Raw genomic sequence first — 24,826 nt, 5'->3', positions numbered from 1 at the left:
ATTAAGTTGCTTTGGATAAAAGTGTCAGTTAAATGCCATAAATGTGAATACTTTGGTAACAAGACTTATGCTGATGCAAGCACAAGCACACTTAAGATGTATACTCATGCTTTTTTCATCAAAATAGCTTCCTGTTATAATCAAAGGCCATCTCTTCTAGGTCAACCATGTTAAGCATAGATCAACATCTCAGACCTCTGCTGCAGCCAGAGAAAATAAAAGACCAGAGCTGCTACTGTTGTCTAGGCAAGGTTACATAATCATATAGACAGACAGAGAGAGAGAGAGAGAGAGAGAGAGAGAGAGAGAGAGAGAGAGAGAGAGAGAGAATACGGTACAGTTCTGCTGCTGCAGACAGCATGAATGACTGGGTAATATAATAATTAAGCACATAATTAAAGTGCTTCAAAGAAACAAACAACAGGCCATTCAGCTTTGAAAGCTTTTACCAATTTTGCTGTCATGTCCCAGCTTGTACTGTGTAACATTACATCCGTAAATAAAGCATCTCCACTGATTAATATTAGCAGCCTCAAAAGTGCCATTGTATACAAACACACTAATAATAAAATAACAGAATACAACTATACGAAATAAGAAAATAAGGACGTGTTTTATCATTCGCATAATCTGCGTTGATTGTTTATGGTTGTCTGAAATAGACGAGCTACCTGGATCGCCAGTGCTGTAGGTGGCAGTCATTTGTCTATAGTCTCCGTAACTCAGACGAAAGAAGTAGCATGGCAATGTTTTTTTTTTTCTCACTTTATATTGTTAATGGAAAGGGAAGTTACCACTGTGATCAAACAAGCCCTTTCTCCAAAAGTGAGTATCCTGTCGTCACGGTAACTTTTTTTGTTGTTCTTGTTGTTGTTCTCCGTTACTCGCTACTATGCTGTTGTTTATGATGCAGACATTGTGGAAGATGAACACAATTTAATATATTTCTTCTGAGACTAAGGGGAGCCAACTGGGTTGAGAGGCGGGGCGGGGTTTACTAACGTTACTTCTTGTTTTAAAGTCCTAGCTGTCAAGCTTTTGGCACTGCCCCGTGAACATAAAGTTGTGAATAACGTTTTTATTAATTAGTCGGTGGATAACTAAACTTTGTGAATGTTTGTTTGTTTTTTTCTTTTCATTTTGGGGCAATAGAATATTCAAATAAACTAATTTCATTTTCTTATTGCAGCAACAGTTTCAACTTCCTGTCTGTTACGCGCAGGCAGAAAGCGTCCTTGAAGGATATTTCTGTATGTGACTTAGTGTTATAACGCACTGCCTTTGTCTATATAAATAGCATCCTTGGTGAGAACTACAGATTGAAAGCCAGACATATCAAATAATGTACGTCCCCACCTGATTATCATTCCTATGAAAAGACGCCTGGAATCGAAACTATTCCATTATTCTCCAAGAGCATTACGCATCCGGGTCGTTTGAGGTAATGTAAAAATGTACCCGCCACCCGACCGAACCCGCTCCTCTCTCCCCACCTATAAGATTCATTCCAGCGTTGCCTGCATATGCATTCGGCAGCCTACCCAGTCGTTTGCTTTGGGTCATTTCAAGGATGAGTTTCACTATATCAGTGCAAGATGTCTGACTTTCTTGCACTACTAGTACCTGTGAGAGAATTCAGTAGGCCTGAGAACTGCATTTGTGGTAGACAGATTATTTTGGGGTGATTCACTTGGTTATGGGTGTATGACCTTTTCTCTTGCACATATGTCAAACGTGGTTAAACACCTGGTTAATTATATATAGCCATCTGGTCAGCAGCCTAATTGTGTATATAGTCAGTGAAATGTTTCATCACTCCTTTTTATGTCATTGTCTTGCCCCTGGTTGTGTTATAGGGTGCAATGAGGGAAAAGACCACATCTCCCAGGAAATAATGAACTTTCTTTAAAAAAAGATTAGTTTTATGTGCACTCTCTGTCTAGCGGCCAACAAATTATTTTAAAATAATATAACATTTAAAAAATATCTTTTAGATTTGGTTTGTAGTTAGGGTGTGTGTTTTAATTAGGGAAGCTGAAACAGTCCCTCATTATAGGATGATTTAAAATACTGCAGATTTAAATATCTGTACACCTAATAAATCATGGATAATTTAAAATGAATAGACTGTTAATCATGAAACGTCATTAATAGTTGCACATATATCTTATACTTTAGAGTTGGTTGTTAGTAGTCTGACAGCATAAAATGAAACTGTCTATCCCCTGCATGAACTATGTTGCCTGCGGTTGCATGGTATTGTACAGAGGGAAAAGATGATGATCCCTTTAGGGGAAAATTTCGTCAATTTAAAAAAAGGAAACCTGCATTTTCTTCCTCCAGTAATGTCTGCCTCTTTTTTCAGTAATTTCTCTTTAACCCTGGAGGTACTTAATCCCATGTTACCATACATATTTTAATTATTAGTAACATGCTAAAAGAAATATCTGAAACAATAGTGGGGGGGGGGGGGGAGTTGTGGCATGATTGTTCTGTTGTGTTGTAGTGATAGCTATTTATGACATCAAAGCAGTTCAAGGACTGGCTGTCTTTTAAATCCCAGCAGTGGTATTTAGCAATGGTTATCTGGAAGTCCAGAGTGTACTGAGAGTGGCTGCTTGCTCTGTTCAGAGGCCCAGGTCTACTGCAGCGTACGGCCACTGATCCACTGGTAATATCTTGTTGACAATGAGAGGAAATTTAGAGAAGATTTTCTGATTTATTTGAGAAGGGTTCCAGGCAGAGAATTTGACTAATAGAAAGGTAGGTTCACTTAATATTTATTCAGTGGCCACAGTTTGTTGGAGTAAAGCATTTGGTTTACCCTTTGGCTAAGCTCAGTGCATGCATTGACATGATAGACAGCGAGACCATCAAGCCAGTAAGTAAGTTCATGTCTGAATTTGATAGTGTAAACAGAGACTTAATATAATAGAACAGGTCCTGTAACAAAGACCTTCAGACATGTAATCATTAGTGCTGAATGTAATGCATAGTGTGTACTCATTAGCACCGCCACCTCTCACAATCACAGTGACACTTTGGAATTTTGTCATTCAGTGCCAGTGAAAAGTCTTTGGCTAGACATCCCTAAGTTGGTACAACATAGTGCTAACATATGCAGCACGTTTGGCTGGCATATGCAGATCATCTTTGCGACCTTTAAAGCATCACCAAATGTGCTGTTGCTTCTCTGAGGATGCTAGTAATTACTCCTACATATATTTATAAATTTATCTGTGTTAGTGACGCCTGACCTTGGCTTACTGAGAACAGCTTCCTCTCACCATAACATTGCCTGTTGGCCCTCAGCAGGAGCAGTGAGTTATCTTTAGGAACCGTGAACTTCAGTATTTGGTCACCCTCCCTCTCTTCTCTCAGGCTTTTCTCAGAGATGGAGGCTGTTAAGGCTGTTCCCAGGCTCTGTGCATTATTCACTCCCTCACTCACTCACTCACTCACTCACACACACACACACACACACACCCAGTCCTCAAAGCTGCCGTATGAGGGTGGAAAAATGTACTCTGCTTGTAATTGTAGATAATGTTTTAGGGCAGTGGAAAGGCGAGTTAAAGTATAGTTCAGGCTAGTTAGCATTTGCTTAAGTTACTTTGCCAGCTGTCCCCGTGACCTTACAGAAGCCTACTTTAGTTTGCGCAACACCAAATGCTATCTGCATGGATGCAGAAACATGATATGATATAGTGTACAGTGTCCGTGCATATCTCCAACTGTATGCCATTTGATTCTTTTTCCTTTGTTGTCAGCATATTGATGGGCAAAGCACATGACTTCCTCAGCTTGTGTCTTGTTGCATTTACTGTTAAAATGGGGTGTGTCGACCTGCACCAGCTTGTTTTTCCTGCTTGTGACTCTGTTAACTCTTCTTTTATTGCAGCTGGAGAAGTCTGGGACACTGCAGATTTTGTCCAAAATAAAGTCATGCTGTTTCAAGTGCTGAAAAGTGGGTTTTAGGTTAGAAAGTTGACATGTCATACTTGAGAGAGAAGAAGGAAGCAGCACAAAGCACCCCTGAAATTGCCTCTTGAGGAGAATCAGCAGTTCTGTTCTGTACCCTTTCAACTATCCAGCCTGAAGTTCCCACTTCTGATGGCATTTGTCAGCATGCGATGATACTGTGGAACTTGGAATATTTGGCTGACACGTGCATGGAAAGTCAAAGTTGGCAGGAGAGAAGGCAAGTAAACAGGTTCCCCATTTCCTGGAGTGTTTGGAGAGCAATGAGCATAGAGGACTGGACTGCAGAGACATGAGGAATGCTTCGGATCCCTATGATGAAGAGGAGGATGACGACAATCTGGTAAAGAGTTTATGAGGGCTTATATAGGAGGGAAGTGTCTTGTAAGTTTGCAGCTGTGAAAGAATTTGATAATTACACTGTACACTACTGTCTGTAGATTGTTCTGAGATGAAAGTGATAATTGACTATGCCAGTTAGTAGTGAATGTATCGGTTTTTAAATATCATTCACAATACTTACAGATCAAAAATTCACTGGCACTAGTTGACGGATTAGGCGTGTATCGCATCATAAAACATCGTTTAATCTAATATACATTACCATTTATTTCCATTCAATCTTTCTAGTCCTCTGAGCGTCAGATCGTGGTGGGGATATGCTCCATGATGAAAAAATCCAACTCCAAGCCCATGACCCAAATCATGGAGCGACTGTGTAAGTTTGAGTACATCACTGTCGTCATCTTCCCAGAGGATGTTATACTCAATGAACCCGTGGAGAAGTGGCCCCTGTGTGACTGTCTCATCTCTTTCCACTCCAAAGGTCGGTCTCACACACAAACGCATTATGTACACAGTGCCGTTAACATATCCTGTTTTGAATTGTTTTGATTCTTTGTTGCCTTTTCTGTTGCATTTGTAGGATTTCCCCTGGACAAAGCTGTGAGTTATGCCAAATTAAGGAACCCCCTTCTTATCAATGACCTCCATATGCAGTATTTCATTCAGGACAGGTAGGATGGCCAAAAGGTCCCCAACCCTCGCCTCTATTATATGTCAACTTAATGGTTTTGAATAGCCTAAACCTTTGATTGTTGCATACTTGTAGGAGAGAAGTGTATCGTATTCTGCAAGAGGAGGGCATCGACCTGCCACGCTACGCTGTGTTGAACCGGGACCCTGACAGACCCAAGGGTAACAGGGAGAACTCCACAGCACATGGAGAAATTTGCACCTCTCACATTGCAAATGGGTGTCTGTATTCTCTTATGTACGCAATGGTATGTAACTGTAGGGGTGCATGTACCTCAATGTTCGGCTGCATGACAACAGTCTTTAATGTAAAGTGTATGTGTTTGCATGTCAGAATGTAACCTGGTGGAGGGAGAAGACCATGTTGAAGTGAATGGGGAAGTCTTTCATAAGCCTTTTGTGGAGAAGCCTGTATCTGCAGAGGACCACAATGTGTACATCTACTACCCGACCCCGGCAGGAGGGGGCAGCCAGCGACTCTTCCGGAAGGTGCTGTACACTCTCCTCTCCTTGTCACACACTTTTAGAATGTTTTCTGTTGATTTCACTCCAAGGAGGGTTATGCAACCATATTGTGTGCCCTAGATTGGGAGCCGCAGCAGTGTGTACTCTCCCGAGAGCGCAGTTCGCAAAACTGGTTCTTATATTTATGAGGAATTCATGCCTACAGATGGTACAGATGTGAAGGTACATGCAGACGCTGTGGTGTTTATGTACATGTGTCTCCACCGACCAGTGAAGGGTTTAAAAGTTAACTGAGAGTTGTTCTGTCTCTGGCGAATGACAGGTGTACACAGTAGGACCTGACTATGCCCACGCAGAAGCCCGAAAGTCCCCAGCACTGGATGGAAAGGTGGAGCGAGACAGCGAGGGCAAAGAGATCCGCTACCCAGTCATGCTCACAGCCATGGAGAAACTAGTGGCCCGAAAAGTGTGTCTGGCATTCAAGGTGTGCCGTTTTTCCTATGCTGTTTATATTTCACCCCAAAAGGTTTGAGTTGAGTGACATTGATATCTGCTCACCACAGCAAACGGTATGCGGTTTTGACCTGCTCAGAGCAAATGGACACTCCTTTGTCTGTGATGTAAATGGCTTTAGCTTTGTAAAGAACTCCATGAAATACTATGACGACTGTGCCAAAGTCCTGGGGTAGGTGAGCCTTCTTATTTTATCACATCAGAGTTGTGGTTATTTTCACATAATCTCATCCTTTTTGTATCATCTTAATAATAGTGCTTGAACATGTGCTCATATATGTATAATCATATACTCAAACAAATACTCTGCAAATTCAAGAACTGTCTGTAAATTTAGTGCACTGGTGTCACACTGAAACCCTTCCCACAGGAACATGGTAATGCGGGAGCTGGCTCCTCAGTTGCACATCCCTTGGTCCATCCCCATGGAAGCAGAGGACATCCCTATAGTCCCTACGACCTCAGGAACCATGTGTGTATCCCTCCATACACTCATTTACCCAGTTCATCTAGTGCCTCATGCATTAGAGGATAACATACGAACATGAAGAGGTGTGCTTGACAGTAATTTCTGTGGGTGTGGCTTATTAACATTAAAGAGCAGAAATGCCATAGAGTTCCCATATGTCTTATTTACATCAAAAGAGTAGAAATGCCATAGGGTTCCCATTTGTCTTTTAGGATGGAGCTCCGCTGCGTGATTGCAGTTATTCGACATGGAGACCGCACGCCCAAACAGAAGATGAAGATGGAAGTGCGGAATGCCCTGTAGGTTGTCACACTAACACACACTCACACAAAAGCTGAGCTTCATATGCCTCATTCTTCTGCGTCTCTTTCAGGTTCTTCGATCTGTTTGAGAAGTATGGTGGTTACAAGAGTGGTAAGCTGAAGCTGAAGAAGCCAAAACAGTTGCAGGTTGGTGTGATGGAATGAGGAAGCGGGCTTCCAGTGTAGCTCTGTTAGTGATGGTCTCACTAACATTGTATAAAAATTACAGAGCTGTTTAATTTAATAGGCCTGAGATGCTTTTGTTTTGTGGTCTTTTGCAATGTCTAATTTTTTTCCCCGTTTAAAGGAATATGTTCATAATTGAAAGAGTATGTTCACATTTTGCTTTAAATATCATGCTAAAGACTACTTGCTGCTGATGATCTGACACACCAGCATTTGAATAGGAATTGTCCTGCTCAGTACTGCACATTTCCTGTGTAACCATCAAACATTCCATATTTGCTTTTCTAATGACTAATTTCTTCAGTACTTTAAGGCCTGCTTCACAGGCATGGATTCAACTTAGTCTTGGACTGAATTGGTCTGTCAGTGGTCAATCACCACTGGAATTTATTTATTTTTTTAGTCTAGGCATAGGCTTAATCTGGAACTGAGAAGGGTGCCCTTGACTCATGTTTATCTACATTTGTCGGTATTTTTAGCTCCGAGGCAAGGTCTTCACTGGGTAGTCATCAACATATTTAGGTCAATGGAGTGTGACTGCTCAATCTGTGGTATGCACACATGCATTGCTAGGTTGTTTTTGACTGGAATATCCCATATCAAGGTTATCATGTATTATTTTGGTTAGTTTCCCATGGACATATTTTGTTCATGAAATTTAATTGGGTATGGTGAACTACAGAGGCCAATACTTTATGGACCAGCTAATATTCCGTTACTTTTCTGAACAAAACCGAAGCAAACTGTGCTGCAAGTCATGTATTGTTAAAAAGAATCCTCTTTATCCTCATTTGTCAGTAACAATTATGATTCTAATGTTCTGCAGCATTGTCCTGTGATAATGTCCCTGTTGAAACCATGCCATGTGGGCTTATGTGTTTAGGAGGTGCTGGATATTGCTCGTCAGCTCCTATCCGAATTGGGTCAGCACAATGACTGCGAGATCGAGGAGAAGAAATCCAAACTGGAACAGCTGAAGACTGTACTGGAGATGTGAGTATGCGGTGACTTAAGGTCAGATTAGCATTAGTTCAGGAGACCAGGTTTGTCAGCGCTCTGACCTGCAGCGCCGCCCTGCTGTACAGTATCAGCAGCACTGTGTTCGTGTCCCTGCTTTAACCGGCCCTCGTCTCTTTCGTCCCTCCTCCTTCTGCTTTTTTTCTTTTTTTGAATTATTCAGACATCACTGCTGTCCCTTTGCTTTGCCTCTGCTCTCCTGTTTTAAGGTTTTTTCCCTTTTTAAGATTAATATTTTTGATTTTGTTTACTGTCCTGCTTATCGCTGTGTAATTTGTTTTATGTTTTTACGTATGTGAATTCTCAGGGAAAAAAACTTTGTTTGGTCACGATGATCAGTGTAGCTTGTCACTGCTGTTATACCCTTCAGAACTCTGTTTCTTATATTCCTTCCTGTCTCTCTTCCTGTTCCCCTGTTTCCCACCCTTCATCTCTACTGCTGTCTCCCAAGGGAATCCAGCCTGAACGATAATCAGTACGCACCTCATGGCCTATGCCTCTTGAAGTGCATTTTGCCTTATCAAGGCCTTTATACTCACAGTCATTAACCTGTAGCCTTGTACAATTGAGTGATGAGTTAAGTAGGAGATCCTTATAATAAATCCCTTCTAATGAGGTCAATGGGAGTCCATTTATGATGCACGTGACCCCAAGTGTGTTCTGAATAACCGACTTTTAATAACATTTTACACGTCATGTAAGATGTTTAATTTATTGTTAACAGGCTGATTAAAAAACAGGCTTTGGGTCAACACTTGTGTGACAGTAACATCTGAGGAAGTGCTTGATTTGTTATGATGAACCCTCCATGAACTGAAAAAAATGCTTTCAAAACTGGTTTAGAGTCAGTTTGATCCTTTTGGTCAAAGACTCCAGACCAACTCTTGGAGCATTTTAAACTATGATAATCTGATGTCTGATAAACGGAAATAGGTTATTCAGACATCTTTCTCTTTCTACCTGTGTATTATATCCCTGGCATGTTGCTCTCAGCTCTGATAGTTTTGAATTCCATTTTTGTTTCCATTACATATTTTATCTGCAACTTCAAGATGGTCCCTTACTGCAATGATGCCCCCCTATGGAATGTTTTCACATTTTTATATTGTGTTTAACATCAAAGCAATACAGCATCTGTCTGCCATTTAAGTCCTGTAAGGCCAGTGTGGGCAAAGGCACCAGTTATGGCATTGCTCACATGCCAGCTGGTAATCCATGCCACCTGACATGTGTTTCCAGAAACTTGGCAGCCCCTGAGCACCCCTGAGCAAGCAGAGAGTCATGCTGTGGCCTGTGGCTGATGCTGGGGTCTGATGGTGGCACTGTGTGGCCAACACTTGGGTCTGGTTGTGTGACTGTGTGGCCATGAGCCTCACCCTGTGTTTTTCAGGTATGGCCATTTCTCTGGGATTAACCGGAAGGTGCAGCTGACCTATCTACCCAACGGCCAACTGAAGGCATCGAGCGAAGAAGAAGGTGTGTGGGTATGGGAGGGCGGGTGGTTTGTGTGTGGGTATGGGTGGGCGGGTGGGGTGTGTGTGTGTGTGTGTGTGTGTGTGTGCCTCTCTATTCATATTAGGCACAAACGGCAATGAACGTGTTTCATTTCCTTCTGTGTATATTTTATTAGTTTAAATGTGTTATCCCAGCAAAAAGAGATTAGAGATAATGCAAAACACTCGTGTGGCATGAGAAAGGTATGGTAGGAAATTTTGAATGAAAGAAAATCACAGTCCAGAAACAAAATACCGCACAGTTAAAAGTAATATCAGGCAGTTGCATCAGAAATATTTGTTTTGAATGATCATAAAATGGCTTTTATTATATTACAATGAAGATCATTACTTTTTATAATATATGACTTTACATGCCATTTTGCCAAGTCTGCGTGTGTCTGTTCATCTCCACACACAGACACTCTGATGAGTGGTCCTTCCCTGCTGCTGGTGCTGAAGTGGGGAGGGGAGCTGACCCCCGCCGGCCGTGTTCAGGCAGAGGAGCTGGGCAGGGCTTTCCGCTGCATGTACCCGGGAGGGCAAGGTACACATGCACACTCAAAGACCCTTTATGTGCTCATAATTGTTGGAGTTATCAGTGTGGATGCCTAAATTTGCTTGTTATCTAAAACATAGTGACAAGGTATCGGCATAGTGACAAGGTGTCAGCATTTATCCCTGGATTCTAGTTCACTGGTATGTTTAATTCTAACCTACTATACTGTGCTTGGATATATTCTATGAGCAAATGACAAAGCACTTTTGTAAGTCGCTCTGGATAAGAGTGTCTGCTAAATGCCGTAAATGTAAGGTACACATAGGAAACATGAACTTGCAGTTCATAAAGGGAAGATCATCAGCCACAAAGTAAATATCTTTTTAATATAGAGAAATAATGCATGTGTATATATTTTGACATGTTGAAATGATGGTGTATGGACCGTGCTGGGTGCACGGTCTAAGAGCTAAGAGTTTCATAACAAGCATGAACACACTTTTCTGATTTTTCAGTCCAGGCCTTGATTTGCTAAGGTGTTTCGTACATACAATGTTGCAAAAAATATGGTAGTTAGCATGAGATAAATGTATTCACAATAATACAGTCATTGACCTTATTGAATGCTGGTCCTGATGCACACTGGCTTGGATGAAGTGTTTTAACATGTACTGTAGTCTTTGGGAAGATCACATTATTTAAATTTGTAACGGTGAAGTTTAAAGATACTAATCTTTAACTAAAGGAAACATTTTTATAATTCTATATCAGAACATTTCACATATTTAGGAATGTGTGAATTTGTTCATAAACCTGAGTCTCATGGTTATATTGTTTTACTAGTTTACATAGTTTTGTGGGCGTTTAAAGGATTTTTCTTCTGTCATAGTTTCTTCATATCAATGTGCAATTATATGCTAGATTTAGTGTTTGTGTAATTTTATAGAGTAATTATTGTGTAAAGAGTGAATAACAAGCTCTTATGTTGAACTTTAAACAATTTCTCTAAATAACTGTTTTGCCTGGATTCTCCACACGCAATCCTTCCTTTGCTGCATGCATCTCCTGCTGTGCCCAGTATTGTAAGTGAAAATGAGATCTTTATTTCCTTTTTGGGTAGTTTTGAAAGTTGTCTTAACAACTTTGGCTGCTGAATAAGAATAACTAACCACTCAGGCTGTTTCCCAGTCTCCTACTGAGTCATGGTGTGTGTTCAGAGGAGAGGAACGTTCGGCACTACCAGCTGATTTTGGCTCTTCTCTTGTCTTGAATTATAAACTAGATAGCTGCAGACCCCTGGACTGTGAATCCCCTATTGACTGTGGTAAGAAGGGCTTCCCAGTATGGGAGTGTGGGAATGATCTTTCCAGGGTAGTGTTTGAGCGTGATCTTTCCAGTGTGGGAGTGAGGTAGTGATTTTATATGCTTTTTTTTTCATCATTTCATACTTTAGCAAACACACAGCCCATCTAATCCTGTTTTGTCAGCAGCCATATGAACTAATCCTGTTTGTCTTGTCTAAATGGTATCAGGGGATGTCATGCTTGTGGACTGTGCAGAAGATTCCATGACCTGGACATTGGTTATCATGACTCCTAAATGATCCTGTAATTTGTCAAGCAGTATGATGTACAAAAGACCATGGGTTGTTTTGTTTAGTAAAATAGTTGAACTCGATAATCATATTTCTTGACAACCAACACCAAAGTCAATGGATTCTTATGTTCATATCCATTATTTTGTTCAAGTTATGGATATTCTTGAATCTGACAGTGGTTTCATTTAAAATACTTTTGTTTGTTTGTTTTTTTTCTCTTTCATGGCTCAGATTTGCATGAATTGCACTGAAAGTGTAATTTTTGGTCAGTGAAAGCTTATACTTCTATCTTATACTGTCCTCATGTATAACATCCTACACCCATGTGTTCATTATTAGCATCAAGCAAGCCGAACTCTCAGGGAGGCTAACGTACCTACAGAACAGCTGGGGAATGATGCTCAGTTTTTGCTGTGTGTGTGTGTGTGTGTGTGTGTTAGATCTCAGCACCATGTCCTGTAGCAATACCACCACCTCTCTGCTCTTGCAGGTGACTACGCAGGCTTCCCTGGCTGTGGCCTTCTGCGTTTACACAGCACCTACCGCCATGACCTCAAGATCTATGCCTCAGATGAGGGACGCGTGCAGATGACTGCTGCAGCCTTTGCAAAGGTATGTGTGTGTGCGTGTGTGTGTGTGTGTGTGTACTACATTAGTGCTTTACACAAGTTTTGTGTGCACACATGCACCTGTTTGACTGAGTCTGCGTTTGTCTGCGTTTGCCTGTGTTTGCATGTGCCTGTGTCTGTCTGCACAGGGCTTGCTGGCACTGGAGGGTGAGCTCACCCCCATCCTGGTGCAGATGGTGAAGAGCGCCAACATGAATGGCCTGTTGGACAGTGACAGCGACTCGCTCACCGACTGCCAGCAGCGTGTCAAAGCTCGTCTGCACGACATTATGCAGAAGGACCAGGACTTCACGGAGGAAGACTACCAGAAGGTGCTCAACTCTGCCTGCCAGTCTCTTTTCCTCACACTGCTATCTGTGCAGTCCTTTGAATGGTTTCCTCATGTCACTGGGCACGATTTGAGATGTCACCCTCTCAATACTGTTATACGCAGCTGGCTCCGACTAGCAGCCCCTCCTTGCTAAACTCCATGAAGATCATCCAGAATCCTGTCAGGACATGTGACAAGGTCTACGCTCTCATCCAAAGCCTCACCCGTCAGATCCGCAGCCGGCTGGAGGACCCCAAATCCGCGAGTGCGTGTGCCTCTCCACCCTTTGGGCCAGTTGTTCTTTGCTCTGAGCTTGTTTGGAGATGGTCCGCTTGCTTTATTAGAACCCATTGGCTGCTTTGAGGGTTTTATGGCATGTGTAAATTGAGCTGCATGCTTTCAGGCCTGCAGTTGTACCACAGCGAGACCCTAGAGCTGATGTTACAACGCTGGTCCAAGCTGGAGAGGGACTTCCGCATGAAGAATGGCCGCTACGACATCAGCAAAATCCCAGACATCTACGACTGCATCAAGTACGACACGCAGCACAACAGCTCGCTGGGTCTGGAGGACACGCTGGAGCTCTTCCGGCTGTCGCGGGCACTTGCCGACATCATCATTCCTCAGGTAGAGGAGCTGGCACATTTTCTGTTTGTTTCCTTGAGGTTTGTTTTTTTTGTTGTTGTTTTTTTTTGGTGAGCAATCTTTGCTGTATTGTTTTATTTGTCTTGTCTGTTTGATTCCCATCTGTGTTCCTGATATTCTTTCTTGTTCTTGTATTTCTGTATTTGTCTCTTTCTGTCTGTACCATAGGAGTATGGGATTAGTAAACTGGAGAAGCTGGACATTGCCAGTGCATACTGCCTGCCACTGTTTAGGAAGATCCAGCTGGACCTGCAGAGGACTCATGAGGATGAGGCTGTCAACAAGCTCCACCCACTGTAAGCCTCTCTGCTGGACTGCAGTACAACTCTTAAATCCCACTCAGGCAATGTGGTTTATAATGCAACACCGAGCAATTAAAAAAACCATGACAAGTTCAACAGAGCGTTATGCAGAGCATGTTTTACTTACTTTATTTTACTTAAAACCCACTGCAAAAAGTAGACCTTTTGTTCCTCTCCGAATGTGTTTTGGAATAGTTAAGTGCGTGCATGTGTGTATGCGCGCGCATGCAAACTAACGGTCTGCTTGTGGGGAACCAGGATTTGTCCTTGTGAACCCGTGTGAGTGATCAGGATGTGCTTTCACTCCCCCTGGTGGTTCAGGTACTCGCGTGGCGTGATGTCTCCGGGTCGCCACGTGCGTACCCGGCTTTACTTCACCAGTGAGAGCCACGTGCACTCCCTGCTCAGCATCTTCCGCTACGGAGGCCTTCTCAATGTCAGTAGAAGCTCATCCTAGACTTTCCACACATTCACTGAGTGTGTGCATGCAAGGACATTTGTGTGTTCATGTGTTTGATTTAGGAGGGGAAGGATGAACAGTGGAAGCAGGCCATGGACTATCTTAGTGCTGTAACTGAACTCAACTACATGACTCAGATAGTCATTATGCTGTATGAAGACAACAATAAGGTAAACTCCAAAGTCCACTTACATCGTCTCTTTTAACTGATTGCCCTCACTCACAGGCAATCTCATGGTGTGTGTGTGTGTGTGTGTGTGTGTGTGTGTGTGTGTTTGTGTGTGTGTTTGTGTGTTTGTGTGTGTGTTTGTGTGTGTGTGTGTGTGTGTGTGTGTGTGTGTGTGTGTGTGTGTGTGTGTGTGTGTGTGTGTGTGTGTGTGTGTGTGTGTGTGTGTGTGTGTGTGTGTGTGTGCAGGATCCATCTTCAGAAGAGCGCTTTCATGTAGAGCTGCACTTCAGTCCGGGGGTCAAGGTCTGCCCAGATGAGGAGAATGCACCAATGGGCTTTGGGTTCCGCCCTGCCTCTGCTAAGGTGTGTGGGAGTCTGTGTACTGTAGACAGTAAAACCCTTACTGTGCTTCAGTGCTGTGTTCATTGATTTTGTACTAATCCAGCATCACATTACCTACCCAAATCTTAAACGTTACATGAGATTACTGAGTAGATGGTTCAGCCTTATTAATGTCGGCATGACTGTAGAGTCAAGAGGACCTGGGCAGTCTGGAGGATTTGTCTAAGGATGAGCCTGATCACACTGCACTCACGGAGCCCCTGAGCATCCACAGGAAGTCGCCATTGCTTGCCAACCGCAAGGCTGGCTCCATGGAGGTACGGACCTTCAGCCTGCATATGCCTGCAAAAGCACTTTGTTGAGACATAAACAATAACAAAAATATGCATTTTTAATGAAAAATATCTTCAATCTATGTCTATTGTTAACATATAGTTATTGCCAGACCTTAATCTTTCAAGTTTGAGATGTGGGCAAAAGAAGCAGCTGGGTAAACTTGTCATTTAGGAGGTGTGTGTGTGTGTGTGTCCGTGTGTGTGTCCTATCCCCACAGGTCCTCTCTGAGTGCAGCACTTCCTTCAGTGGAGCCATCTATCGTATATTCCCCTCATGTTCCCGCCAGTCCCCTGAGGTGAAGTCCAGTGGCCTGGGTGCGTATGGCGCATCTTTCTATCCCAGCAGCGTCTGTGGTCACTCGTTACCTGGCACCTCCAGAAACACTGGCGTCCACTAGGCAGTGACAAGGCACTTCTAAGGCTGGAGGGCAGCTCATACTTTACCCACAGCAGCTCAGATCTACTCGAGTTGCCAGTTGTGATCTAAATTCGGCTGCTGGCAGCACACTGAGTGCTATTCCTGTCTGTCCTGTTCCCGTCAGAAAACTTTGAAGAGGTGAAACAGTGCAAAGCATTCCTCCAGTTATAACCCATTTCTTTAACACGCTAGCGTGTTCCCAGTGCGCATACCGAGGCCAGTAAAATGTTGCAAGCTATGTTTAGACAGATTTCTGGACAAATCATTTCTGTTCCACACTTTTTTTTTTTCATTATGAACAAAGCAATACCTTGTGGCCAGGCAAGTCAGGCAATACCCAAGTAGAATCTCACATCAGATTTCCTTGATTTATGAAAACATAAAGGTACAACTGTGTTCCTACAGGACTTATCATTTTGGAGTTATCAGTTGTCTCAATCATAAATTTACTGAGTGTGTTTTTAAAAAAAGGAGATTTTATTTGCTGTCTCATTACAGCTGTACTATTTAAACTGAGTTGGAGAGTGCTTGTCTCTGCAGTGCTCATTTGTAACAGTGTGCATGTTGCATCGGGCCTGTTTCTCACACCAGGATGAAATGAATCCCTTCAGTGCCTCTGAATCTAGCTGATAGCAGTTCAGACTGGCTGGGCATGGGGAGTGTTGGGGATGACCCAAAGGGGGAATGCTCTGAGCTGCTGTCATTCTCCAAATAGCTGCTTGGTTTTACACTCGGCGGTGTTTCAGCATGTCGATCGTACGCACACTTCACGCTGTGCTCAACCACTTTGTTCCTGTGACATCCTGCATATGTCATTGCACTTGACCTCTCTAATGAGCTAGTAGCTGGTGGCTGTCCTTAGTTTGGGCTAGGAGACATGCAGGTTTGTGGCTTAATGAGCATATCAACAAAACAGCTCAGGTGAGCTTGTTCCTGAGCAAAACATCCACTGCATGTTCAGTAGTGAAAACTAACTGCCATCAACCCTCTCCCTTCCTCCTTGCTCCACCCCCATCCCCAATGGTCTCTTCCAACCCTTCACAGGATCCCTGCACACGGGCCTCTTCAGTGCCTCCTTCCGAGGGGTGTCCTCCAGTGCCCCTAACCTACGAGAGCTAGCCAGAGCCCAGCGCAAAAAGGCCACCTCCCCCAGGAGGCAGTCTAGTAGGCACGGTATGTCCCTGACAACCCATGTCTTCTGCCTTTAGTGAAGCATATGGGCTCTGAGATAGAAATCCAGATCCTTGAAATCCAGATTCAGATCTTTCTCTATATTCCCATTCAGTTTCTATTTCCGTTTCAGTCCGTTTCCCATCCACTCTCCCTCCCCATTCCACTTTGCCCTATCCCATACAAGGCCTTTGAGTTTTTGCATGGACCCGACCCTTGGAGCCTCTACGCATTACCTCCTGGATCTTTGCCACTTACTTGTTTCCTCTCTCTGAACTTCAGGGCTGAGCTTACCACTCCAGCGCTAATGGCTTCAGCCTTGAACTCCCTGCTCCCTTGGGTGCACCAAATGCTGTAAACACATCCTCTACCTAGCCCTTCATCTCATCCAGCTGCTCAGTGCAACTTCACTATGACACGTTTCATGACTAATTCAGGTCTCATTTATTAATCATTAAAACGTTGACCCTGAAGCACTGCATGGGGGATTGTCTCTAGCACATTAATTTGCATCTGGAAGTAAACTGATTGAGTGCATTTGCATGCCTGTGTGTACATTTAACATATCTGTAAAGAAAGTATTTATTTATTTATAAGACTGTTTGCATGTGGTTCCTGTTTCAACTCATTTGTGGTTCACATAGCGCTAGTTTATTCCCACGAGACAAAGTTCAAGGCTTCTATGAATACGATTGTGATTGTACCTAAATGGATCAGTCCTGCTGTAGCCTAAATAGCTGGGTTTGTTGTGCAGAGGGCTCTGTTGTACTTTCTTTTAATGTTTTTGGAAAAGAAAAAAAAAATCAATCATTTGCTGATGTCAATTTAGCAGTGGGAGTGATGTTCTACCGTCCAGATGAACTTTTTCACTTCCTTGTTATCCCAGGGACTGGTTGCGTCGGTTTTGCGCCTTTTACAGGTTTGTCCACAGGGTGTCACTGTGTTGCTTGCACTGAGACCTGTGGCATAATGGACTGCTTACGTTCTACTCAAAATAGTGCCATGTCATACCGTTCTAACAAAAACAAAGGGTAGAGGGGACTGTTTATATTATATAACTTTTGATTATCTCTGTTTTACATCAAGTGTACTGCATGCACAATGTTACGTTATTTTTTGATGTTTTTTATATTTGAGTTGGACTAGGCCCAAAAGCTTTGGGGCAAAGGGTTGTGTAATGTGTATACACACACGCATGCACGCATTCCTGCTGGTGTCAGTTAGTTCTCAGTGTATGGCTGTAATAGAAGCGTAACTGCAGCAGTTTAACATGGCTTGCTTCTTTTATTTCCTCAGAGTTGCTCTCAATGCCGGCTATAAAGAGGTTTTCTGTGTCATATGCCAGGCATCCAACTAATGGTATGTCCGCTGTTTGGACTCTGTGTTTTGATGTTACTTGCATGCCCACGGGTGGTAGCACTTAGCAATCTGTTGGTCTCGTGATCATTTGGACATCTTTTTTGAAACGCTTTTTGCCAACTCCTCATACCTATTCTTCCTCCTTTTAAAAAATTGGATTGTCTGACTACACTGTCACATGTTTGACTCTAATCTTCCCTTTGTAACTCATTTTCTTTCTTTGTCCTTTGGCTAGATGCATGTCTCATTTCTAGATATGACCTGCATGATGTATTTTTTAGCGTGTTCAAATATTGTCATGTGCTTGGTATCTGATATATACTCAACCCCCTCCTATCATTGAATAAATTAGAATTAACAATCATTAAATTGTGCCAATTTTTTTCATGTTTGTTTTAATAAGCAATGATCATTGCTAAGGATGATTTAATTGCAATGTATTATTGCTGTATCTACTAGCATTTTGAACAGCAGTGATTCACTCCATATTTTAGCTGAATTGAACATCCACTGTTAATGAAGGCAGGGCTTACCATGCTGTTTGTCCACGACAGTATGGTTAACCAATGCTGATTATTGTAATCCTCAGAGATGCTGAATATGTTGGGGGTATTCATGCAGTATGGATAACTCGTGTCAATAAGCTTCTCACAGTTCTTTTTTTTTTCTTTTTTCTTCTGTTGCTGATGAACTCTGGGAGGGGCTGGGAAAGCCCATTGCAGCAGAGAGGCTAGGTCTCATTGATCTGCTGCTTCTCTCTGTTGTTTTGGTTTTAAGGATGTCGCCATATATCTACAGCCCTGGGCTTACAGCGACCTAACTGGGAGTAGATGTGCCGGTTGTAAAGAAACTGTTGGCAGCAGCAGCAGTCTGGGTTGCTGCAACTATGGTTATATTCCTTGGGGGGGGTTAAAAATCTACAGTCATTTATCTTGGTCATTTCCGTATGTGGTGTTCCAAATTAAAGTGAACGAAATTGAATTGGCACTTAGTCAGTACTGAGTTACTTGAGAAGCTGGAATCTGTGCAGCCGAAAAGTGTGTTAGAGGAGGCAAAAGAAACTTGTCAGCTCATTTATGTGGGCATTTCACAGAAAAGTGGATCTGCCGTGGGGAGTAGTTTGAACAGAGGCCTAGTTCTTGAGTACCCCTCTGCCCCACAATGCAGACTACATTGCAGTCTATTTTTCCTACAGGTCATTGAGCACGCAGAAAACTTTATCATTGGCTCAGTTTAGTGACATGTTTTAGAGGTGGCAAACTGATAAACCATGCAGTTCTGACAGGTCTACAGAAGAGTACTTCCATCCAGTACTTTTTCCTTTATTGTGGCAACCATGTGTGCCTTTTTTAGAAAGATGATCATGCTGGTTAAAATCCATCATGGCATGTCCTATGAAGGCAGCTTCAAAGGTAAAGCTGTAGTAGTTGAGTAAAGGCTCCTCTGTAATCAGGGAGCCGGAATGTCTCTTACAAGTTCCGACCTGAAGTACCTAAACACTCTGTAAAAGCTGTACTGTTAACGAGACAACAACAAGCCCCAACACTCAAAACATACATAAATGGTTATTCAAAGGTTTTTCATATCTGGACAATGAAACTGTCTCCATGTTTTAGTTAGGAACAGCACAGCCCTTGTCAATTCATCTGCTTTGCTGAGTCACTCGGCTGTGATGTCATGAGCACCTGCTGAACTGGGCCAGAAGAGGCTCTGTGCTGTGCATGCTGTATACTGGCCAATGGCTCCTCCTTATCCTCCCCATCTTGCTCATCCTCTATATCCATTTCTGCTATGCCTCTGCTTGCTTCACTCCTCCTTTCATATCTCCGTTCACTTCTTTCTCTCCCTCCTGAAAACCACCTTTTCTTTTTCCTTCTTCTCTTCCTCCCTTTTCTTTCTCCTCTTCAATCTCTCTCTCTGTCGTTTCCTTCGTCCTCTCCTCCCTCAGAATCTACAGAGGAGCAGCAGCAGGTAGCTGAATTGCTGGGTGGGCTCTTGGCTGACCCTGTGTTGTCTCAGCACCTCCACCGCTGCTCCTACCACCTCCGCCTGTTCACCAGCTGGCTGTGCTCCCAGCCGGAGCCGCGCGACTGTTTCTCCGGTCAGCACCCCACCCAAATCCTTCCCATTCTTAGATCTCTCCCATGCGCCCCGCTGTGGCTTGGAAAGAAATCCAGTGTGCAGCACGGTGTTTAAGTCTGCAGCACTGCACTGACACCTCGGCATTATGCACTCCTGCACTGCCCGATTTCTTCGTTTTTACACCACTGTTGATTTGAAGGCATAGCTATGTTGCTTCATTGTGCCGCTTGCTGTAGTATGTGCGTGAGGGGCTGGCGAACAGTGGTGCACACCAAGAAGCAAGGGGTTCCTCAGTGTAGCTGTCCTGCTTCAGACGACTTCGCCTGAGCAGTACTAATGTAGAGACCTGAGCAAAGGCATGTAACAATGAAAGATGTTCAGATCAATTCCTGAGATTACTTTGTGGTTTAATAGCCATTTAAGCAGACAGGCACAGATGAGGTGAAAAGGCTGCAGTGTTGTAAATGTGCTCAGTTAAGACTGCTTGTTTACCCCTGCTTTTCTCTCGCCCCCTTTCCTCTTTATGCACTATTTATCCACCCTCTCATTCAATCCTTCCATCAGTTTTCTGCACACCTCGGTCTGCTACATGTAAATGCTGCAGTCTAGTGAAGTGGTATTTTTTTCAGCTGTATTTACTGTGTCAGCTGAATGAGAGACAACCTGCCGTTTTATTGAGAAGAGGTTCCTGACCTTGTGCAAGAGGAGGGAATAGGAGGGACCTTTCCTGAACCTCCGTGAGGTGGCAATCCTTTGCTGTGCTATCTGAAGTCCAGACAGATCTTCTCAGTATGTTCTAGTTCTGGTTTTGAACTAAAGAGATTGTGAAATCCATGTCCCCCAGCATAGTAGTTTCCATACCTTTCAAAGGACACATCATCTTCCCAGCATTGCCATCACGACTTGTAGCAGGTAGTGTCTGACTCCATTAACCCTCCCAATGGCACGTGCCAAAAAAAACAAACTGAAATCACATTTTCTACAGTGACATAACATTACAGGGAGCCATGAGACTGATAACCCATTTAACTCTTTTAATTGGTGCATTACTCACTCAAGCAGGTTGCCAGTACACAGAACCTCATGCTTAATGTGGTGATGCTAACAGTGCTTTATGGTGTGAAATGTTAAATGGGAGGAAATTAGTTAGTGGGGAAACAAGCCACAATTGACCTTGGTAATAGGAGAGCTGCATAAAAGTGAGCTCCAGGGGACAACTCATATACAATCTATGGAACAGGTGCCTCTCTCTCTGTATTCTGTTGAAACACCCATTTTTGTTCCCAGGTCATTTTATGTTTATTTCAGTGAGGAACACTGCTTTACTGTTGTAGCTCTCTCATGTGTGAGATAAATGACTGAACAAAAGCCATTGCCCTGTGCTTAAGGATGGCATTTCATGTCGATTGTGTTGATATGAAAGCTGTAATATCTGGGGGAAAAAAAAAGTCTTCTGAAGAAACTCTTACCATGTGTGTATGTAACACAAATGATGCAACTGAGCATAAACATCACACAGGTGTTTTAGGCCATGTTTCTTTAACAAAGTGCCAGTGTCCTCTCTGTCTTTGCAACACTCCCAATGAGTTTTATTCCTAAATTCTCTCTCTGAAAAAGTGAAAGGGTGTTGTGGTAATGAAGGATTTAGAAAAGCCTCTTACTCTCTGCCTGATGGTCTGACATTTCAAAAACATAAAAGGTTGTGTTTTTTCCCCCTCTGAGGCATTCAGTCAAATCTCCCATATCCCAGAATGGCATGGTATGAATTTGGCATCAGTGGAGAAACGTTTCAGGAGGGAGGGGTTGGTCAAACACTCCTACTTCCTTCTCGTGAGCATGCAGGCTATTGGTGGCAGAGAGGTGCACTGTGTAGGAACGACTTTGGCATTGGGCCTTTGTTTCTCTGTGCTGCAGGTTTCGAAGGCTGCTCGATGGTGCCCTCTATCTACCCATTGGAGACACTGCACAACTCCCTCTCCCTGAAACAAGTGGATGAGTTCCTCAGCAAAGTGTGTGAAAGCAGGAATGAGACCCTCACCAAAACAATGAAGTGTAGGTAAACGCACAGACACAGACTTGCACGCAATAATAATAATAATAATAGGTTAGATTTATATACTGCCTTTCACAAAAACCCAAGGTCGCTTTACAAACATGGTGAATGGAAATACTGAGAAAAGAGGTTTAGAGCTGGATTTTAAAGGTAGAAAGAGAGGAACAGGAGTGGATAGGTGTAAGAAGGAGTTCCAGAGAGCGTGTGCAGCAACACTAAATGACCGGCCACCCATTGTGGAAGGCATAAACCTGGGGACAGTAAGGGGACCTGAATCAGAGGACCTTAAAGAGCTAGATGGAATGTATGGATTGAGTAACTTAGTAATATAAGAGGGTGCAAGGCCAAGGAGTGCTTTGAAGGTTAGAAGAAGAATTTTATATTGAATTCATTTATCTATTGGTAACCAGTGTAACTGTTGAAGGATGGGGGTGATTTTCTTTGTGGGGACCAATAAATACAGTAGCTGCAGCATTTTGTATATGCTGAAGGGGGTGGAGAGATTTAGACTGTATACCACAGAAAAGTGAACTGCAATATTCTAACCTAGAGGTAATGAATGAGTCAACCAGGATCTGAGTCTTTAAACGTCATCATAGAGTGCAGGCAAGCAATATTGCAGAGATGGAAGTATGTAGACTTGCTCAACTATTTAATTTGTGGTTCAAATGACAGACACGAGTTAAAAAGAACACACAGGTTCCGTGTAGTGGTGGATGGGCTAACAGGAGTGTCAGAGATGACCAGTACAGAGATGGAAAATGAGGAAATATCAGATTTGGTGCTTATAAACAGACATTTGGTCTTGCAGAGCCAACATGCCCTACTTCACTTTATGAACAGCAGCTATTTAAGTGGCATGAAACTGACTATAGGAATGCAATGTTGAATACCCCTAACAGCTTTTAAGTTTCCATAACTCTTAAAATGTGTGTTACAAGAAAATGGTTAGTTTGGAAATGTATTTGAAAGATCTAACTACTGCATGTGCCATTTCCTTTGTACCATTTAGGTTTCTCAGCTATGTTTGACTCCCAGTTCCAACCTTCTATGCAGCCTGAGAGTCTGGAAAGAGCCCACTCTTCTGTAGCTCCTGCACAGCCAGCCCAGCCTGTCTGGTGTGAGTATTCCCCCCTCCCGTGCAATCTGCCACCATTCCGGGGCTCCAGGAATCATCCGACTCCCCCATCAGGTCATACCATCCCCAGGCTGCAGGATCCAGCCAGCTGCCCGGAGACAGCTATGCTCCAACATACCCAGCATTCTTGAGTGTCTGCCACCAGACATGGAAACAAAAATGAACCCGTCTGTGTGGGCCTTAAACTAAGATGCACTTAACATGCTGTTTCCTCCCATCTCCAAAGGGGAAATGTTCCAAGAATTAAGGCCAAATTAGGACTCTTCCCCCTGTCTCCTCACAATCTGTTCATGTCACTTGCCTTAGTTGCTCTTAGCTTTTAGAGCCTCGGTCAGCTACAAGTCATGTTGGGATGTATTTTCACAGAGTATTATCAGCATCCACTCTGGATGTTGACCTCCGCAGGCATGAGGCAAATCTAGGTTGCCCAATATGTGCACCATTGCTTTGTCTGACTGCTTGTAACCTATTTACTATGATGCTTTTGTTTCAGAGAAAACCAGGAACATGCTGGAGGATATGAATGTTCCACAGATTAGAATGGTGGAGTTGCTCTAATTGCCATTCCATAACATGACTTATGGCATTTCCCCACTGGGTTTCTTTATTTAGGTCAATCCTGTTTCGTCTGAGATGCGCGTGTTAAGTGGGACTAGAGAGGATGTGCAAACTGGAACATTAAAAAGATTAACTAGCTTTACTTTTATGTTAAACCAGTGCTTATTTGTTTGTCTTGGGGGTGGGGGGGGTTTGCATTGTGTGTGTGTGTGTGTGTGTGTGTGTGTGTGTGTGTGTGTGTGTGTGTGTGTGTGCGTGTGTGTGTGTGCGTGCGCGCATTCAGACACCAGCAATCCTACTAGTGCTGCATCCAGTTCAGGACCTTCATCAATCTCCATGGTGGAGCCTCCATCAGCCTTCAACTTCAGCAGCGAGTAGACCTCACGCTGCACCTCAGTCTGCCTATCCTGATCTGAGATCAGCTTCAGCAGCAAGCTGCACTCATCTCCTCTCAGCAAACCTATCCCGATCCAGGATCCTCTCTCTCTCTCTCTCTCGGAGCAGTACAGGGGGCAGAAGGTAAACCTAGATCAGCAAGCAGCTTCTTCCTGAAGTCCACACAGGGGCTGCTGGTCTGCTCACCTTTGCATTTGGTGTATTTCATTTAGTAATGTGAAGCTGCTTTGCCTTCAGAGAAAGAGCATTACTTGGGCTGTCTGGTAACAGATAGAGACTACTGAATCCATTAATTAGCTGCACTTCCATACCTCTGTGTTCTGAGCGAGTGAGATCTTAATTATAGTCCACACTAAGCAGTGTGAAGATGAAGAGACTGGAATACACACTGGTAATTGTCCCTTCTCACAGCTGATTGCAGCTGTCGGCCTCTTCTTGCAGCAGTGCAATTTCATTGGACGATGACATCACTCCATGCTCAGCAGCAGCTAAAAGATGCAGGCAGACCAATCAGCATGCAGTTTTGTTTATCTTGAGGAAGCTGAGTGGACATGTCTCCCCCGCACCTACAGCTGAGTCATGGTGCCAGTAAATACACAAATACGTGAAAACAGTTATACTGCAGCCAGTCGACCAAGCACAGATTTTTAATAACTTCTTTGATATTTTCTGAGGTTAATGTTTTAATGTTGGGCATTCTCTTTTAAGACTAAAATATATATAATGCGAATCATTTAAATGATAGATGATGATGATGATGATGATTTGAGTGAAACAGAATGATTTGTATGGCCTAATAATAACAGTATCGGGCAGTGTACTTCTGCTAGCAACTGTGCCTTAGCCTTATCGTGTATTACAAGTTTGTTTTGCCTTTTTTTTTTTTTTTTTTTTTTTTTTTTT

The 24,826-nt window shown here is 43.1% G+C and overlaps 1 protein-coding gene across 13 annotated transcripts; it reads left to right on the top strand.

The window, feature by feature from the left end:
• The first annotated feature begins 717 nt into the window (after window positions 1-717).
• On the top strand, window positions 718-24,826 carry ppip5k1b (diphosphoinositol pentakisphosphate kinase 1b). 13 transcript variants are annotated; one of them, XM_081699393.1, is made up of 34 exons: window positions 718-825; window positions 3,902-4,324; window positions 4,612-4,807; window positions 4,907-4,997; window positions 5,093-5,178; window positions 5,351-5,505; window positions 5,602-5,703; window positions 5,804-5,965; window positions 6,045-6,166; window positions 6,365-6,466; window positions 6,676-6,762; window positions 6,837-6,912; window positions 7,835-7,944; window positions 8,420-8,443; window positions 9,359-9,444; window positions 9,883-10,008; window positions 11,243-11,284; window positions 12,048-12,169; window positions 12,315-12,497; window positions 12,620-12,761; window positions 12,900-13,123; window positions 13,310-13,437; window positions 13,765-13,879; window positions 13,966-14,073; window positions 14,319-14,435; window positions 14,603-14,731; window positions 14,968-15,064; window positions 16,212-16,340; window positions 17,634-17,696; window positions 19,645-19,797; window positions 21,693-21,830; window positions 22,844-22,951; window positions 23,818-24,046; window positions 24,365-24,826. In XM_081699393.1, exons 2-34 carry the CDS (start codon window positions 4,274-4,276, stop codon window positions 24,513-24,515), a joined length of 3,954 nt encoding a protein of 1,317 aa, XP_081555519.1. In that variant the 5' UTR covers window positions 718-825; window positions 3,902-4,273; the 3' UTR covers window positions 24,516-24,826. The 13 variants fall into 13 exon arrangements, with proteins under 13 accessions (XP_081555519.1, XP_081555520.1, XP_081555522.1 ...); XM_081699394.1 differs by lacking the exon at window positions 11,243-11,284; XM_081699396.1 differs by lacking the exon at window positions 19,645-19,797.

Source organism: Electrophorus electricus, chromosome 16, assembly GCF_041902795.1.
Source record: "Electrophorus electricus isolate QZ-2024a chromosome 16, ASM4190279v1, whole genome shotgun sequence".
Taxonomy (NCBI): Eukaryota; Metazoa; Chordata; class Actinopteri; order Gymnotiformes; family Gymnotidae; genus Electrophorus; species Electrophorus electricus.
The sequence above is the reverse complement of the archived record's forward strand: the minus strand, read 5'-3'. Positions and strand labels throughout refer to the sequence as shown.